Below are 20561 nucleotides of genomic sequence, written 5' to 3'. Positions count from 1 at the left end.
ATTAGGGAATTAGAATAGTCAGATTAAAAATAGCTTATAAGTACAGGCTTTTTCTTATTTATATACTTCCTTTAAGAGATTGTATTGTGGTTCCAAATATGACCTGTAAAAACCAATGTCTCTAGCTTTACATCTTCAGTCCTAATATTTCTTTTGAACTCTCGACTGATACGTGCAATAGTCTCCCAGATGTCTCATGGCTATCTCATAAGTAGTTTACCATGTTCCCTTACAGAACTTCTATTTTTATAAGCTGGTCTCTGATGGCTTATACATAAAAATTGGGTATGCAAAACCACTTTGCAAGTGATAAGGTGCTACCCAAATATTACTGCCTTTTTCTCCCTAATGCTCTTAGTTTTTTTCAGTTAACTACTAGTGAATAGCTCTTTTTCATGATTACGTCACTCTTCTGTTTAAATACTACAATGACTACTCATGCTTTCCCTAGGATGAACATAATCTCTTTCACACTATCAACTCAGCTACTGCCTCTCTCTTTAGTTCACCTTTGTCACCTATCTTTGAACATATTACAGTTCTACCGAGCTACTTGGCACTGTCTCACTTTCTAAAGCTATAGGAAGGCTTAAAGAGTATCATAGAGGATATTTCTGGTTTTTCTCTTGCCCATTACTCTCTGCAGTTTTTGCTCCCTCTATTCCTTAGATTAATCAATTTCAAACTGTTTTTCTTATCATGTTAAAATCACTTGAGGAGTTCCTGAGTGAATTCATCAATTTCCTATACTTCACAATTTCTTCTTTACAATTTTTTGTGTGAGAATAAATGCAATATAAGCTGTAAAATTTCCTAAACATTAATAAAAGCTCTCCCTTTGTTGCTGTTTGTTTAGTTTTACAATGGTCTTTTTAACTACAATTTATCATATTAAGAAGAACGGGAAATAAAAACTTACATTGAGAAAAGCCGAAGAAGCCACTCTGCCAGCTGCTACAATAAAATCCATAATAAGCATCGTGGCACCAGGCAAACCAAGTGAAAAAAATTGAGGTGAGCAGTGCTTGATGATTGTATTGACAATATCCTTAGGAATAAGAAAAAGGGAAAAGAAGATCACAAAGGTAATCTTCGTTATCAGCTGATCAATAACCTTTGCGAACAGGTAACATAATCAAACAAGTATTATTAGACACTGACTGATTAATTTGGAAAGACTAAGTCTACTAAATAATATATGCTTAGAATGATTATCTATGAAAGAAAAGAAAACTTAAAACACCTCTAACTGACATCAATAAGGTACTTTCACACTAGAAGGCAAGTGGTAAGCTCTTTGATTCAGACCTAAAAATATAAGCCCATGTGCTGTAGGCCGAATTCATGCCTTTCCTCTGTCCACCTACCTGCATCCATGCGTCAACTCTGACCCCTACAGCTACATGACCTGCTGTCATGTGGCAATTGAGAGATCCTCTTTCTTAGAAAGCCCATCGATAATACAGACTGGCATTCAGAAATCTCAGTCATCTAAATCTAGGTATTGTTTTGTACATAAAATCTGATGATATACCACTGATTTTATCATACTAAATGAGACTGAGGCTTTATTTCTTATTTATTTTTGTGGTGTTGTGATCAAAACCAGGTCTCAGCATGCAAGGCATTTAGTTTATGACTGAGCCACATCACAATGCAAGACTGAAGCAGTTTTGAGGAAACATTCCTTTTTTCCCCTTTTTTCTATCTTCAAAGCAATGTCTGATGGTTCAATAATCTTCAATAATCATGTCTAGGGTCACACCCAGTGGCTTTTTTTTGGGTGGGTGGCTGAGGGGTTGGGAAAGGTAAGGGAGAATGTGTGATGCCAGGGATCAAACTCAGTGCTAGTACATGCTTTTTGAACTCCCTAGCCCTTTGAGCTCCTGTCCCTAAGAGAGTTATTTTTTTTCCTTTTCTTTTTTCAGTCCATCTCAAATAGTGATCAGGAGTCTGGAGATCCCACCTGAAAATTCTCAATCGGGATGATAGTTCAATGCAAGGGATTAAGCATGCGGTGTTGCCTGGACCCAGGCCACAGTGGTACTGCTTAGGGGGCCTCCAGGGAGACCCCAAAATGCTCAAGGGCTTCAGTGACAAAACCAAGAGATTTGGGGGGACCAAACCAGGGTCCTCTCCAAGGTTAGTCACAGGTCAATCACAGGAAAAGTATGTGCATAAGTCCCTGTACTACCCCTTCAGCCCTGAGGAATATTAACTTGGTTTCTGTTTCACTGTGCCTTGGGAATTTACCATAATTATGTGGTGCACTGCTTGAAGTGATTTTCCTTAAATGAAGGTTTTTTACTTTGCTTTTCTCGCTTTTTAATTTTGGGATACCCTCATTGGTACTCAACGGCTCTTGACTTTGTTCTCCGTGCCTGGGATTGACACGGGATATGCCACATGCAGGCAAGTGCCATAATCACTGTACCATAACCATTGTACTATCTCTTCATTTTCTTTTTCTAGTAATAAAAGATGTCATTTTGTGCTGATGGTAAGGCATGGTAATTATTATGTACATCTAGAGCTGTTAATACCTGAAATTCTACGGTTTTTAAACAAATAAAACCAACCAAAAGACCACAGGCTAAATAAGATAGTTCAAAGGACAGTCAAGTTCACGTTCCCTAATGGAGGAGGTCAAGGTTAGATCTCTGGCACCATATGATCCCCCTGAGCAACATTAGTTACTTGAGAACTGCCAGGAGTAATATGCCCCAACAGTGAAGAGAGAGTAGCCCCTGAGCACTGCCAGGTCTGTCTCAAAACTGTCACTGTCACTGTCCTCCCATTGTTCATTGATTTGCTCGAGTGTGAAACTTGTTGTTACTGTGTTTGGAATAATGAATACGTCATAGGTAGCTTGTCAGGCTTTGCCATGCGGGCGAGATACTCTCAGATGCTTGCCGGGCTCTCCGAGAGGGGCAGAGGAATCGAACTCAGGTAGACCAGGTCGGCCGCATGCAAGGCAAACGCCCTATCTGCTGTGCTATCACAAAACAAGTTAAAAAAAATAATAAAGTAGTCATAGTAAAATGAAACAGAAACATTTATCTTTTTGTCAGTGCCAGGAATTGAACTCAGTCTCACAGATGGGATGCAAATGCTCTACTATTCACTTAATCGCTGGTGCCCCTTAAATTTTTAAAAATAATTTTATTCCACAGCCCACAAAAATCCAAACATTTTCAAGAGGACTTGTACATGTTGATTTGCAATGATGCACATCTGAAATCTAATTACAATGCAACAAGCCTTTAATTAAACAAAGAATGTCAAGTTGAAGCAAGTTTCTAAGGTAGAACACTGATTATTTCAAATTAATATAGTATTTTTCTTTTTTTAGAAATAAGCATCATCTTTTTACACTCATTTAATGCCCTCAAATTAAATGCAAGTGAAAAATCTAACCACATCATGAAGAAAATGTTTACATTACTTTGACTTGTAATCTTCCACATTTTTTAGTTTGACAGCCAGGATTTAAGATCTCTGAGTGACAGAAATGCCAATTCAATAGAGCTATCACTATGCTACTACAATCTATAATAATAAGAAAATGTGACATATTAATTCTAAGCAGGGAAAAACTTATGATTCTTCGTGATTAGATGAATACACATGTGTCAGGTGCCAACCCTCAAGTAACAATTATAAGATTCTTAAAAATAAAAGTATTAAGACATTAAAGGAAGACATCTCAACTAAAGCAAAGAATAGTTTAATCTCGTCAAAAAATGAACTAGAAGGTGTAACTGTAGAGGGAAATTGCATTTAATATATTTAATCACCCAACTATCATATCTTGCTTTTCAACTGTGTTTCAAAAATAAGGTTAAAAAAAAAACTGGATTAAAGTTGTCAATAATGTAATTACTAAGAAAGTATTTTTTTACTTTGTTTTTGGGCCAAACCAACCTGGCGATGCCTGAGGTTACTGCTGACTGTGCACTCAAGAATTCCTCCTGACAATACTTGGGGGACCATATGGGATGCCAGGGATATAACCCAGGTCAGCCAAGAGCAAGGTAAGCACCTTTCTGACTGTAATATTTCTCTAGCCCCTAAGAAGGTATTTTTAATCTAACCCTTAAAAGTTAAGAGTCAAACAGAATTGAAAATCAAAGGTAAAAATTTGTTAGACAGTTTATATTTACCTGATCGATATGAAGTAATCCACAATGCATTATATTGTAGAAATGTGTTAGAAAATCTCTATTTGGAGAAACATCTTGTCTTCTTTTCATTGTATTACAAATAAGTTTATAAGCATGTAATTTTCCTTGTTTATATTTATCAGTCAACATGGTTGCCTATATTAAAAATACCTTTGTTTTAGTATCAGAGATATTGTAAATACTTAAACATTTAGATATAGCTAGTAATGTACTTATTTTATACTTTTGTGATGACCCAATTTTGTTATGAACATCAGGATTTCTCAAACTGTATCAATAAATTCATATAGCAATTGACCAGTTAGCTTAGTTGGTTAGAACAAATTACTAATAAATTGACACAAAGTAAGCAAGAATAACCACACAGTTTCACTTATGACACCAACTGTATCAAATAATACCTAAAAGATCTAGCTTTTTACAAATACATAAGATATTGTGTAATACAAATTTAACTTTTTTCATTTACATAAAATAGAAACATAAATTGTACTTTGTCATAAAATACATAAAAACTATGCATCCTATATATTAATTTTTCTATGCCACTTTCTTCTCTATAACCTTTAAAGACTAGTTAAAAAACTAAGTCCTCTAGAAGGTTACTCAGTACTTAAAACTCTTATCATTTGTAAGACTGATCATATCTTTTTTTTTTAAAACTAAACTTCTTAATACTTTATATAGTAATGTTACCTTGAAAAGCCAAGGTGTAAGAATTCTCAGTGGAGGAATCAAAACTGGTGGGGAAGGGGAGGTCAGGTTATCAGTTGAAATGCCGAGGTTATCTCTAATCTGTAATTTCCAAATAAAAGGCAACAAAATCTATGAAAAGTGTTCTCCACCTTTGTCTCAAAATTACAATGAAGGCAAAATCATTAAAATTTTTAAAGCCCATTTCTACCATTAATTACTCATTTAAACAGTGTTAAGTGACTTCACTCTAGGCACCAGCTTATAGGAGAAGAAGGTAGGACAATGTTATCTAAAGGTTTGTTTTTTTTTTTGGCAAATTAGACCTCCCAAGCAGGGATCAGAAGACCTAGGGGTCCCTCCCAGCGACTCCAGATGCAATACTGCATAGGCCCTATAGTATGGGGGATTCTTTGGGTCCCCCTCCATCTGGTGGTACTTGGTGGCCCCAGGGACATTTCAAAATACCTGGGAACTAGGTTTTGTGGGGATCAAACCAGCATCAGTAATACGCAAGGCATGTGCCTTCAGTCCCGTACTGCCTCTCCTGTCCCTTCTTCAAATTATATTTTTGGCTTTTTTGGGCCACACATAGAGCTCAGGGGTTATTCCTGGCTCTGCACTCAGAATTACTCCTGGTGATGCTTGGGGGACCATATGGGATGCTGGGGATTGAACCCAGGTGAGTTGTGTGTAAGGCAAATGCCCTACACACTGTGCTATTACTCTAGTCCCTTTTTTCAAATTCTTAATACTTGATTTTTTTTCCTTCTTCTCCTCTCATATCTATCCTTTTTGTCTTTATGTTTTTACCTTGGCTAGATTCTGCCAAAGTTCACAGAGGTAATCAAAAACTTGAGCATGTATTTCAGGATCCATAATGGTGTTGACATCTCCCAAGATGCCTAGCATTCTTCGCCACATTACGGTAGCAACATCAGCATGCCACCCTGTGAGAGTTCCTCCTGCCATTACACTGCAACATTCAGATGGAAATTCACTGATTTCTATAGAAAAATAAAGCACACTGGCATCAATAAGTTTTCTGTGGAACAGAACACAACACACACACAAAAAAGAGTCAATTCAACAATCCAAAATATCTTCACTAAAAAGGTGAAATTTTAAAATGCCAAAACATCTTCACTTAAAAAAGTGAAGTTTTAAAATGTCAAACTGCATTACTGTAATTTTTTTCTTAAGAAGTTCAAATTCTTCACTATTCAGTGTATGTGACAGAAAACGAAAAAACAAAGATTTTTTTTCCTGCTTGACAGCATCTCTAATCTGACCTTACAAGTTTGTTCCTAATATTATGTACATCTGAATATTCTATTCTTGGAATGTTATATATACAGTAACTGTACTGTTAAGTTACTAAATAATCTTTTAGAATAATAAAAAAATTAAAAAATGGTGCTTTTCACTTGCAGAAGAGTGGAATAAGACAACAATCACTCATCAAACACAAAAATTAATTCAAATGAATTAAATATTTAGAAGCTCTGAAACCATAAAATACATGGAAGAAAACATAGGCAAAACACTCTATAATAGTAATTCAGTAATGTCTTTGGGGACTCAATTGCAACAGTAAGAGACACAAAAGCAAATACAATTGAAGCTATATCAAATAAAAAGCTTCTGCATAGCAAAAGGAACTACCAGTAATATGGAAAGAATTTTACTGAATTGGAAAAACAATTGCACATCATAAATTTGACAGAGTCTAATATTCAAGTATAATGACCTCATAAAACTCAACACACACACACACAATCCCATTAAGAGATGGGCAGAAGAGATGAAAAGATTCTACAGCAAAAACATACAGATGATCAACAGGCAAAAGAAAAATCACTTATAGTAATGAAAATCAAAACTACAATGAGATATTACTTCACACTGTGAGAATTTCCTATACTACAAAGACCAAAAACAAGTTATGGTTAGGATGTGGGATAGAAAAGGGAACTCTAATATACTGTTGGCAGGAATTATACTATTCTAATCTTTTGGAAATAAGGATAGCGGTTTCTCAAGATGCTAAAACCTACTTACATAGAAATCCCACCCATAGCCATCAATCCAAGAAATACTGATAACTAATCAAAATAACACTAATGTAATATTATACTCCAATGTTCACTCCAACAGTTTATAATCGCCAAGATACAGAAATAACCCAAGTACCCAATGCTAGAGGAGTGCATAAAGATGAAGTATATGAACACAATCAAATACTACTCAGCTATAGGGAAAAACTGAATCTTGCCATCTGCAACAACCTGGATGAGTTGTAGGAATTCTGTTAAGTGAATTAAGACAGAAAGAGTCAGACAAATTCTGAATAATCTCACTCATATCTGGATTACAAAAAAAGACCAAACCAATCCCAAACTAAACCTTGGATTTGGGCTACAAAAATGATGTTACCAGAGAGGTGGAACATAGGATGAAAGTGGGTGTGGGTAAAGAGCCAATAAACAGAAGATGGTGGAATGATACCTATCAGCCCTTGATGGGGCAGATAGTATGACAGGGCTTTTTTGAAGAGTTGCAAAAAAGCACTCCTGAAACACTTAAAATTATGTACGTGAATTAAAAACACAAGAAAAAGAAAAGATACTTCATATGGGCTAATTTTACAATAAATTTAGGAGGAAGGGAAATGGAATTTAAAATTTAGTTTATACATTTGCAGAATCAAAACTAATAAAAATTAATATGATTTTTCCGCTGGAAGTTTCATTAGGAAGTGATAAAATTACTACTTTCCTCATGTCCTTGGACACAACATTAAATATAATAATGTCAAATTAAGTAATTACTGCTTTCAAAGATGACATATCAATAAATTAGAATATAAGACAGAAAAATGATATCACTAATGTCAGCACTGTAATTAGCTAAAATCAAATAATAAAATTCATAGTATACTATTCCTTAAAAGCAGCAAAAATGTTGGAGTAGCCAATTTCCAAAAGACTAACTATAATGATCTATCATGTATTTTTCTATCCATCAAAAAACACCTAAGGATGATAATAAACCTTGGACACCATTGTACAAAACAAGAGCACCAGGTTGGAGGATGCTGGGGAGCAGATGGGCTGAAGGTGACACAGGGGCATGACTGGGGGGTCATGGGCACTCTGGTGATACGAAGGTGACTTAATTGTGGACATGACTGAACTTGGTAGACCATGAATGTCGATGTTACTATAAACACACAATCTAAACTGTAACGAAAAATAATTTTAAATAGAGCGATAGCACAGCGGTAGGGCGTTTGCCTTGCACACAGTCAGCCGGCCGAGCCAGGTTCAATTCCTCTGCGATTCTTCCGCCCCTCTCGGAGAGCCCGGCAAGCTACCAAGAGTATCTTGCCCACACGGCAAAGCCTGGCAAAACACAGTAACAACGAGTCTCACAATGGAGACATTACTGGGCACGCTCGAGCAAATGGATGAACAACAGGAGGACAGTGCTTTGTAAACAAAAAATATAACTAAACTTAAGATGTCTTATTAAAGATTTTTTTGACGGGGGCCACATCTGGCAGTGTGATAGGGCTTATTTCTGGCTCTGCGCTCAGAGATTACCCCTGGCTGGCTTGGGGAAGCATATGGGGTGTCAAGGATGAAACCCAGGTCAGTTGTGTACAAGGCACATGCTCAAATATTATCACTGCAGCACCATGAAACATCTGGTATTAACATCTTGAAAGGAAAAAAAAAGGTGAACAACTTTTTTTATATTTTTTAAATATTTCTTTAATATTTTTAAAAATATTACCTAAGTCATCTGGTGTCTGAAGAACAGAGTGGTGGAGCTTCTCATCCAGCTGTAGGTCTTTCTGTTCCATGTGATCTTGAACATTCAGTGTGGAAGGAGATGGTGTTTGTGACCTGGATCCTACAGCAGAATGAACCGGAGAAGTACTTTCTGAACCTGTAAACACAACTTCATAGCATTACTAAAAGGAATATATTTGACATACTTTTACTAAGATGAAAAGAATGCTTAAAACCCCAATACAACATAACTTCAAACCATCGATATAGCCAGTTAAAAACTGGACTTAGGGCAATAGATTGAAACTATCATACAAAGTTTTCTGTCTTGGAGTTTCAAAGCATGGCTATCAGGGAATTATGGCAAAATCAGAATTGACCTAATAGTTGACTGGAGCCACCAGCAGCAAGAATGCCTATACCTACTACAAGTCCAGTTACAGAAACTCAGGTACCCACTGCTTCACTTATTTCAGGAGTTGGCACTGCAGCTCTCTCTGCTTGCCTGAATTCTAATGGGTGACCCCTAATCTTCAATCTACTCCAACTCCTACTTCTTCCCAAACTATTCACCATAAAGCAGAAGAAAAATCTAAGAATGCCATCTGATCATGTCATTGACTCATTTTGTATCACTGGCCTAAATAAGCTCAACCCTCTTATATGTGGCGTATGGCCCCTGAAATATGAAAGTTTCTGAGAATGATTTACTACAAAATATGGAATATATGAATCTTAATGAACAGGCCTTGTATTTAGGTATCTATTTACAAAATTTTGCATACAACTTAGCAGTTAATAAGCCCCCCCCCTTTTTTTCGTGTGAACTTTGAGTAAAGAAAACTCCTCTTCCTATAAACTTTTTTTTTTTTGGTTTCAACTTGACTCAAGAAGCTCTTAAATTAATGACTGCCTTCCCCTTAATTTCTTCCCTCTTTCCCTAACTTTGCTGTTGTAAAAATGTCCACACACTTGGCTGTAGATCTCTCCCATACTTAGTTGGAGAGCACCTGTGAACATATGCTTGTGGTGCCATGGACCTCAACAACGGTGCCACAAGGACTGCTCCCAGCAATTGAGAACAGTGACAGGGATGGAATGAGGTAACCTACACCCGTAAGGAAGGCCCTCTACCACCAAATCAAGTTTCCAAGCCCACTTTCCCCTTCGATCACATAGAAAGTGAAAAAACATACTTCAACATTAATCAATATTAATTAACTTAAAATTTCTCAAATAATATCATAGGTAACTTAAAACAATGCAATTAAGGAAAAAGAAAAACATTCCCTTGAGTAACTTTACCAGTAACTGTAGCAACTTCAGCAGAGAAAGCTTGTTGATTAAGACTGCTGGTTTCAGAATCAATATGAAGGGTGGTTAGACTAGCCACTTCTTGTTCTTCAGCACTCTGATAAAAACCAGAACCTGAATCAACATCAGCAGAGGGTGCAATACCAGTATCAGCTCCAAAGCCAAAGTCTATAAGAAGAAAATAATAAATAGTAGTCCCGATTACAAAGTAAGATTATTTACCAGTGGGGGGGCAGAATGAGTAGGGTGTAAGAGAACTTACCAGAGACACAGCTACCTCAGCAAAATTATTAAATGTTAACATTGTTCCTAAATCTATTTACATACCACTCACTCAAATGTAAATAATGTTAACACTTTTAAGATTAAAATTAGAAACAAAATCCTAGTAATCTCATTATTTTAAGTTAGATTCCTCCGCCCCTCTCGGAGAGCCCGGAAAGCTACCGAGAGTATCTCGCCCACACGGCAGAGCCTGGCAAGCTACCCGTGATGTTATTTGATATTTTATCATGAATAATTATAAAAACATAACATTATTCCATTATTCTCATCCATATTTCCTGATAGTTGACAACTGCTTTTTCAAGTATGTCATAATTTCTAGTATAGGTATATACTGAAAAAAAAGTGGCACGAATAATTTTGCTCTTAAATCATATTTCCATTTTGGTATTAGAGTATTTTAATTATTTATATTTGGCAGCCACACCCAGCGGTGCTCAACACTTACTGTGCTCTGGTTCTGTGCTCAGGAATTAGTTCTGGCAGAGTTCAGTGGACCGTATGGGTCACTGGGGATTGAACCCAGGTTGGCCTTGTGGAAGTCAAGCACCCTACCCATTGAACTCTCTCTCTCCAGTCCTGTCAGAGTATTTTAAAGTATCTATCAACTCTTTATAGACCTGGGCCTGATATTTTGGCTCCGCCGCCCCCCACCCCCTCAATTTGGAACCCATCTCTGACTGCAAAGATTAACTCCAAATACAGTTGTGCGACATAGCAGGAATTCATAATCAAGCCCATTTCAATCCCATTATCAAGTTCATCCTGAACTTTTCCCCTTTCCACACTTTTGGTCTAGAAGCTTTGTTTCATTTTAAATCAAATGACAGCATTTTATAGTGGCTAAAAAAAAAAAATGCCTTTAGTTTGGCAAAACTCAATTGTCCCAATTTGAAGTGAGCCCTGAAAACTTCCTTTTCATTCAAAAGTGAGATCAAAATATGTGAGAACCATTGTATATGTCTCATTAAAGAGGAAGATAATGTTTACATAATTCATTTATGTCAGTCTCGATCAGAAAACACTTAAAAAGGCATATTAGCAGGAAGAGATAGCTCAAGTGGTAGAGTATATGCCTAGTATGTGTGTGGCCCAGGGCTCAATCCTGGAATAACATGAGCCCTGAACACTATCAGGTGGAGTCCAAGTGGCCCCCAAACACTACCAAGTTCAAAAAGCACTGCATCATCAAACTACATCATAGTTTGGACTAAGGGCCAAACTGCCAGGTCCCTACTTGGTCAAGTAATGCCAGAGCTTGCCTCTATTAGAAAACAAACAAGAGACAGACAGAAAATGCAGAGTTAAGATGTCTTGCATATGATCAACACTGGTTTATTCCCCTGCACTAATAGGTCCCCCAGACATCTCTGGGTACAGCCCTGGAGTGTCTTGGCCCCTGACCCCCATCACCACAGGGCCTCAGCAACACAAAAGCCTTAGGCTCTCATGGTGAGCTGCAGTTCAAATGTACACCAAGATGGCAGAGAGTTGCAGGGAGGGGCCCAGGACCTCTACTGAGCACCACTAGGAAACCCCTCTGTTGGAGTACAAGGAGCTTAGGTTTATCAGGTTGCACCCATCACAGTTCCCCCAAGTCACTCCCATTACTTTATTTGTAACCACTTCAATGTTCTCTTCCCCCACTGTTGGAGTACAAGGAGCTCAGGTTTATCAAGTTGCACCCATCACAGTGCCCCCCAAGTCACTCCCATTACTTGTTTATCTGTAACCACTTCTGTACTCTCTTTCCCAATCAATTTGTAAGGTCTCATCCTTCTAGGACACTGAACTTGTACTGTAAGTTAATATTGCCTTTCTCCTCTCCTTGTGTCTCTTGAATAGTTTAATGCCATGTCATTTTTGTATAGATACAGGAAGACAATTATTTAATATTATGCTCTGTAACTTTGGAGTTGATTGGCCTTGAATATTATTCACTCCTGGGCATCTGCTTTCTCAACTTAAGCCTCAGTTGCCCTCACTTCCTAGCACCTCAAAAGCAGGGTCCCGACGTGGGACTGGATGGAACCAGGGCAAACCGGAAAGTTATATGCTACCCTGGCATCGCGATGGGCCAGGCCAAGGTGCCACGATTCTTAACTATAGGTTAAGAGTTTGATCATAGGCAAATGCTGTCATGATCCAAAAGTAACGACGAGACTAGGACCCTGCTGCTAAGAATAGGAAAGGTGTCTAGCCTGAGCACTTAGATCGAGATGGCCCTAGGAGAGCAATTCTATAATCTTAAAGTATTTCTTACTGTGTCCATACAAAATGACTTATATTATGTTGATCAGACAAGGAGAAGAGAAACACACCCAGGGAATTCTGTTTTAGTGTGGGTTGATCTGCTAAATGAGAATCTGTCCTAGACCCCTCAGAAACAAAAATTTAATAAAATATAAACAAACAACAAAAAATAATACTGATCAAATAGGGGGAAAAAAAAGATACTTGCTGTCAAATTTTCGGCCATCATACTGGAAAGCGCTGAAAGAATCCGAATGGCTATCTGAGCTTATAAGATCACTGCTCCCAGCACTGGCAGGAGAAGTCCATTCTGAGGGCACACCTGGGTCATCGATAGGACGCATCTGGTTCTGCTTGTTTAAAATATCCGGAAGATCTTTAGGAATTTCAAGGCTACCCGGACTACTTCCTCTTCTTGTCATAGTCTGAAAATTTTTAAAAAATAAAAATAAACTGTTAAAGTACATTTTTAAAAAGCATTTTTATTCTGAGTGTGAAATTCTTATTTTTCCAAGTACTTATCACAATAAATGTTGATTTAAGCCCTGAAGAGTGAAAACATTGATTAAGTATGTGACTATACGGAGCTGAAGCCTGAACTCCTATTATTTGCTTAAGCAGACCCAAAATAACAAAGGGTGCTGAGTATGAAATGGTTAGGTCTCCAGAGGATCCACAGATTGACAAGAAATTAAAACAGCAGAAAAAAATACCCCAAAGCATCCAAGTGGAATAAGCAACAAACAGACAATAAAGGATGGTAATAAAGACATAATTCTATAATAACATATAATAACTCTACAATATTTTTAATCCAATTAAGAAAAAGGAATCTTAAAAATCTGGAGTGGTGAGTCAAAAGATAGTGCAGCAGGTGGGACACTTGCCTTACATGAGGCTTGTCCCCGTTTTAATCCTTGGCATCCCATTTGGTCCTGAACATCAACAGGAGTTAATTCCTGAGTACAGAGCCAGGAACAACCCCTGAGCATTGTAGAGTGTGGCCCGAACCCTACCCCAACCACCCCCCAAATCTAGGTAATGAGTTAATGGAGTTGCTTTCATTAAAGATAAACTGAAGCCAAAATGTGAGCATGTTAAGAATGGATTCTTTCCTTAACAATGATGTATTTTGCAGGACAAAATAGGTTCTACTTTCATTTTGTTATAAGCCTAATCCTCAAGAGAAAGAACTTTAAAAATTGATTCCAAAGCTACTGAAATGAGTATTTCTAAATCAGTATTTCTGCCATTAAATCATGGAGCTGGACCAGAAAATTTCTGCTGCTATCTTTTCTGCTGACGACTAGCAGCAGGCATCAGGGGAAGAACTGAAAAAGGTGAAAAGTAAGAAAACTAAAAAGGCAGTGGATAACACCAACATAGATGAGAAAACAAGCATTACAATCCTTCACCCTTGCCAAACCTATATGCCTGGTTCTATCTTTGGATTAAAATAATATTTAAAAAAGAATATGAAGTGTTATTTTTTAAAAGGTAGTTAAATCTGAGGGAAGGTCATTTAAAAATATTTATATTAAATTTATTATTTTCTGTTTGGGTGCCACTCCTGGTTGTACTCAGAGATTACTCCTGAACCTGTGTTCAGGAACCACTCCTGCTAATACTTGGAAACCACATGGGGTGCCAGGAGTTGAACCCAGGAAGGCTGAGCACAGGTGAATGTATTATCCACTGTACTATCTCTGGACACAGCGGAGCCTGGCAAGCTACCCATGGTGTATTCGATATGCCAAAAACAGTAACAATAACGGGTCTCATTCCCCTGACCCTGAAACAGCATCCAATACAGCAGCGTTGGGAAAGACTAGTAAGGAGAGGCTGCTAAAATCTCAGGGCTGGGACGAATGGAGACATTACTGGCGCCCACTGGAGTAAATTGATGAACAACGGGATGATCCACTGACTATCTCTGGAGGCCCTGTTATTTTTCAAGCAAATTTTATTAACTAGTGAGAGAAGCTATTCTGAATTAAACTTTCCACATTATATGGACATCTAGGCAGGTGTGTATCTTTCAGAACCTCTACTCTCCTCTCTAAGCCCAAGTAAACAAAATAAACACTTACTGAGGCATTACCACTTCGAAGTCTTTCTGCTATAAACTCATCCATCAGATCAGGAACATTAGCACTGCTGCTGCCAATATCACTAGTAAGAGGGGGCAGTTTTGGATTCATGTCCTCTTTATTGGCTAAAAATAAATAAATAACTATATATAGTAAAGAAAGATAACTGTATTTTCTAAGTTTGAAACAAATAAAACAGACCCAAACAAAAGACCTATGCCATTTCAATTTTTGCCAAACATGCATTTACAAATAATTTCTATCCTTTTAGATTTAATTTCAGAATTAGTAAATTGACATTTACTTTATTTAACTAAGCGGATGTTAGTCAATCTTCAGTTTAACTTTAAACAGCAAGAAAGCTTATAGATAAGCACTAGTTGGAGTCAGGTTAATATTGCCTATAAAGAAATTGGTATGTTTTATCTTTCTTCCTCCATCTACACTTCTGTGTAGAGCACCTTAATTTATAATTCCACTTTTCCCCTAAAGAATACTTTCAAGGAATATATTTTTAAGTGACTCTCAATGGGATAAAAACACAGTTTATTTATAAATAAAAATTTTATGATTTTGACCAAATTAACTATAAAATGTTACTGCTTTAAGAGAAAACAGGTTTATTTTCATAGAGGGTTTTGTGTTTGTTTTTTTTTTAAAAGAAACCCACATAGTTATTATGACATGATTTACACTAGCTAGAAAGTTATAATCTTGGTAAACTTACAGAAAACGAAATGTTCATTTAGTTATAACAGAGTTTATTTCTCTGTAATTAAAATCAGCACATTTTGTATCCCTAATAAATTATAAAGCACTTCAGATAAAGAAAATGCTGGTCAGGAGCTCAATGCAAAATACCATAGTCTTTATTCCGCCAGGCTTTGCTAAGCTGTCAAATACTGCCCTCAAGTGGCATTAATGGCTCAATGCAAGATGCATTATAAAGCAGTCTGTTAATCATGCTAACAAAATCATGTTAAATTAAAAAAAAAACCTACCTTACTGCTGAAATTTATAATTTTTATTTCTGTAAAATCATTTTTAATTTGAATTAGTAGAGACAAGTCGCTATAATCTTGCTTTCTGTAATCTGCCCATAGAGGTTCCATATTTAAATCATGATTGGCTATCATGAAACCTTTTATGTACAACTAAAATCTCGGGGGGGGGAGGGGGGAAAGTAAATTGTAAGTGTCACAAGCATATAACTTGCATTCTATGCAAAGGAATGCAAAACAAGTACCTATTGAGTATTTTGAAATAACTGTAATAGAATGAATGAAAAGTGAATCTGACTTTAAAAAATAATTTCTTCAATAATAAAAAATATCAGTGCTGGTTGTAGAACTTTGGTTATATTATGCACTATACTACCAAAATTATTTTCTATCAAGAAAAGTAAAGTTTATTTCAAGTAAATCAGCAATGAAAAATGAGCTGTATTCTACATAGTTGACGCCCTTCTAAATGTAAACTGTCAAGGGGCTGGGAAGAAAGTATTCCAACTCTTGAGTGAAGATATTTTCAAGGCTCACAGAATACATACTTGGTAAAATATCTGATTTAGGTATCCCCTGAAAGGTCATTAAAATTTTCCTGTATCATCCTCTTTTTTATCTTGTTCAGCAGCAAAGAGGTTTAACTGAATGACTTATAATAAGGGAAATTAGTATTTAAATAAATGTTTTATGCTGGGAAAAATACAGCTGGGAAGAGGCGCATGCAAAACCAAACAGAGAGAAAGCAGTGACCATCCCAAAGCTTTTTGATTGCTTATAGCTTGCTTCAGTTGCATTAAGCCAAACTGGTGCTGTCTTTCTCCTTTTGCGCTCTGCACACTGTGAGTGCTCACCTGCAGCTTTCCTTCCAAAATAGCCCATTACATGACTGTACAGATCCCTCAGTGGAGCCTCTGGTGGCATTCTGTTCTGCCTCTGTGGGGAAACATTTGCCTTCGGCTTCGAAAGAGCATGTACAACAGTTTTATAAACGCCACCCAGGGAGCCCTGCTGTAGTCCTGCCTCATGGCTGGATGGCCTCAGAGTACTCCGATTGCCTAACTGGTAGCTAGCAATTCTTTCCTTCGGTAACACAGTGGTGGAAATTTCTGCAGACTCCTTGATCGTCTTACTACTTACTGCTGCAGCACTAAATGTACCTAGAGGCCTATACACGCCGGGTTTCACTAGCTCTGCAATGCTATTTGAGCAGGTATGGGCGTTGCTGGAGCTGCTATTGGTACTGCTGCTGCTACTACTGCTAAAGCCACTGAGCTTTCGCAGTCTTGTCTTCCACGGAGCTTCTTTATTTTCCAGGGGATTATAAAACTGAACACTCTCAGTAGACGGCCTAAAAGTAACATGAACACTATTTCGTTTCTTAGTAGCAATTTTCATGACTTTGGCTCTATGAGTTACTGTCTCTGACAAGCTCCTTTTAGTTGGAGAAAGCTTGCTAGAGCTTGTAACATGAGGCATTCTACGGTTAACTGGTGCTTTGAGTGTAGTTTTCTTGGCATGCACAACATGAGGAAGAATAATCTTTTCACTAATCTGCATACCCTTAACCTTTTCAACTAGTGTTATATCTACACAGGCATCTAATTCGGTAGCGGTCTGCCTATAGAGATGCTTCCTCTTTTCCTTATCACAAGGGCTACCTGCACTGGGTTCCGATGACAGCTTATCACTGCTCAGTTGCTTTACTTTTTCAGAAGCTTTTGTTCTCATAAAACTCTCTAACTGATTAGGTGCAACATTACTCACGATGACAGCTGAGTTTGGTTCTTTTTGAAACTGCATGCTTTCAGGAGTCCCAACAAAACGGGTGATGTTTTCTGATTTACTTTCCTGGTCCAAGTATTCTAATTTATCTATGGAAAATCCTTCATCCCTATTTACTGCGATAATTATTTCCTGAGAGACTGCATCTTTACCTATCTCATTATTACTATGAACTTCCTGGTTTTCCTTAAAATATTCTTTCAGGGAGGAAAGAAGATCGTCATCTCCTTCAAGGTCAATGTATTGGATTTGCTCAAAAGCTGAATCTGCAAGTTCTACCGGATCTATTAAATGACAAAGATGGTCATATATGCTATCACCGACTTCCAGAGAAGACTCTCTGCTGTGAGTGTCAGTGATGTGGCTTTCAGTGGATCTAGAGATTGAAGAAGCCTCTGTGGAACTCTGCAAGCTTGGCGCAGCACGGGATGGACTGTCAAGGACAGGAACTGCACCTTTGGCTCGTTCAACAGTGAACGGTTCCAAGATGTCAGAAGTGCTGCTGCTTCGAGGCAAGGGCTGCTCCTCATTCAAAGCACCAAACACTTCATTTCCAGTGTCTTCACTTTGTGAAAAATGTCTGACTCTAGATGGCCGAGGAAGTATTTGAGCATCATCAATATCTGCAAAAAAGAAAATCATGCAGAGTAGGAACTAGATCAATACCAAAAAAATGTTGTAATTTTAATTGTATCCTAAGCATATGCTTAAAAAAATTCTGGACATTTTTTGTATGCTCAGTAAAGGAAAAATTATTATATATAAATGTTTATTAAAATAATTATGGGCACAAGCCAACAAATAGAACATATAGTGTCAATGAATTAGAAAACTATCAGAATAAATTTTTAAATGTTAACATGCATAAAAACAGACAGTGAAGTGATGAAACATTTGGAAGTGCAGTTAAAGATAGAGCTGTGCCAATAAATCAAGCAATTCAAACTATTTCATTTACTGAAGTGAAATTTAAGTTGCAAGCAGAAACCAATGTTAACACAGAAACTGATCTAAATATCCAATTAATAATTTTATAGGCTCTCATAGTTCCTAATTCCTTCCTTACCAGACAAGGGTCACTGTCTTTTCTTAATTTCCTGCCCATCTGTTTGATTCCTATAACAAATGGCAGTCTCTATCTTCTTCCTAAAGTTCTTTTTTCAGGAAACTGTTCGACCAAGGAACTTTACTTCATTTCATTTTAATATGAAAATTTAATCCTATAAAAGTAACTTAATTTTTTAAAAAGCGTTAAGCACCATTTAATCTCTAAAGATAAAACCTTCTCTATCACAGGCCTCAGTTCTTAAACAATTTCTAATTGATAAGACATGCCATGTCCTCTAATATCTCCTTTCAAGAATTGCAGATTTTTAAAGTCAAAGTGGACATGGCAGTTCACCTAATTCAACTCTGAATGAGAACTGAGGGCCAGAGAGACAAACTGAGATCAAGAAGGTTATGTTACTTTCTCCTTTCTCAAATGAAAAATTATAAGGTTTGAGAAGAAGTGTTTCATGTCACTACATTGTTTTCATCATCAGAAGTGCTAAAGTATTGGTAAATCAAAATATTTACAAAACTGAAAAGTACAAGATGAAATACTATTTTATACACATAAGTGTATTAGGGAGTTTAATAGAAAAATCAGTGCCTATGACTCCATTATGTCCTTTAAGGTATTTAGAAAGAAAATTTTTTTTGGAGTCAGAAAAATATAAAGGACAGTGTGAAAAAGTCAGGTGAGGCGGAAGCCAGGTGTTGAGAAGATGGTTGAATGGGCTGAATGCATGCTTTGCATGTAGGAGCCCCAGGTGTGACTCCTAGCATCTCCTGAAAGTAGCTCCTGAGTACCAATGGGAGAAACCCCAAGCACTGGCCTGGGAGTACCCCTGAACAGGTACTCAGGATGTCAAGTGGTCCTCCTCAAAAAATACCAAATGTTGGGACCAAGGAGATAACTCAAGTGTCAGGGGCACATACATTTTATCAGGCCCCAAGTTTTATCCCTGGTACCACCGGGTCCCAAGCACTACTAGATACTGCCATGGAGGACCCTCAATAGTGCCACTGGGACCATGGTTACTCCCAACCTGCTAGGACCAAGGAGCAGACCATTAAAGGACCCAAGTATTGAGCTGTCTCATCTGACTGGCCCAGTACTGTGGAAGAGGCTGTGGACCTCCTGAATGCTACCTGGATTGCCCCCTCACCCCAAAAGTCAGATGTTACTACTAGATTTGTGATGCAAATGATTACATGTGAAAGAACTGCAAATTAACAACAGAAAAGAGATTTTAGAGCAAAGCACTGAGGTATCCACAATCCACAAGAAATTTGCTGAGGATGGTGCTAGTCAAGTTTTTTGACTCTAGAATCTCAGGCAACCTTTCTCATTGATGAAGTGGGGAGAGTAATGAAAAATATTTTGGGGCTACAAGCTGTAAATGAGAGGAGACTGGTACCTCTGGTACTTTATTCATACCACCTTCTTGATACAAAATCCGGAACGGGAAAATTTATACTAAATTCAGATGAAAAGATCTGTTATTATTCCAAGATTCTACTAAATTACTGAAGTTGTACATTTAGATTTCAAACAGGTCAAATACATTTCTCCTAAAGCTGAGACAAATTCTGTCCTTTAGCTGAGGGCAATATGGTGCTTTTTAAAAAATGACACTTTCTTCTTTATATATTTAGAAAATTTTCAAGTAGAAAAGTCAGATATTTTCTCAGAAACTTCACATTTATGCCTTTATGCTCATTATTTTTTATTGCAGCATGTAATGAATGTGTATTTGTGTGTCTTCCATAACTGACTAATGAAACTGTCCAGAGGCTAGAGACTATATTCATATACACTCCATCACTCCATGCTTCTTTCTAGAAATAAGATATTCTGAGACTAAGCAAAGAATAAAGACTATATAACTTTTTCTATAAAAATTTCTAAGAATGTCACAATAGTGGAAATTTATCTATCAATTCCAAACTAAAGATCCTTATTAAAATTTAATGTTGAAATGGGTAAACTGGAGCTAAAAAGATAGTGCAGGGGTGAAGGCATTTGCCTTCCATGCAGACAACCCAAGTTGGATTCCCAGAACCACATATGATCCCCTGAACGTGGTGAGGAGTGATGCCAGCATACAGAGC

At 37.3% G+C, this 20561-nt stretch overlaps 1 protein-coding gene across 6 annotated transcripts in view; it reads right to left on the bottom strand.

Annotated features, from left to right (window-relative positions):
* Positions 1–20561, bottom strand: part of RALGAPA1 (Ral GTPase activating protein catalytic subunit alpha 1) — a 220919-nt gene that overhangs the window by 113211 nt on the left and 87147 nt on the right. For 3 of the 6 annotated variants that reach the window (XM_056133139.1, XM_056133140.1, XM_056133141.1), the window contains 9 exons: positions 16472–18025; positions 14617–14741; positions 12735–12951; positions 9980–10156; positions 8676–8831; positions 5691–5884; positions 4881–4979; positions 4164–4319; positions 920–1048 (listed from right to left, as the gene is read on the bottom strand). In XM_056133139.1, the coding sequence (XP_055989114.1) occupies positions 920–1048; positions 4164–4319; positions 4881–4979; positions 5691–5884; positions 8676–8831; positions 9980–10156; positions 12735–12951; positions 14617–14741; positions 16472–18025 (2807 nt within the window). The remainder of the gene's footprint in view (positions 1–919; positions 1049–4163; positions 4320–4880; positions 4980–5690; positions 5885–8675; positions 8832–9979; positions 10157–12734; positions 12952–14616; positions 14742–16471; positions 18026–20561) is intronic. The other 3 variants (XM_056133142.1, XM_056133145.1, XM_056133143.1) reach the window with 2 other exon arrangements.

This window comes from Sorex fumeus, unplaced genomic scaffold (genome assembly GCF_029834395.1).
Source record: "Sorex fumeus unplaced genomic scaffold, SorFum_2.1 ptg000098l, whole genome shotgun sequence".
NCBI classification, from domain to species: Eukaryota; Metazoa; Chordata; class Mammalia; order Eulipotyphla; family Soricidae; genus Sorex; species Sorex fumeus.
Note: the sequence above shows the minus strand (reverse complement) of the source record. Positions and strands in the feature narration are given on the sequence as shown.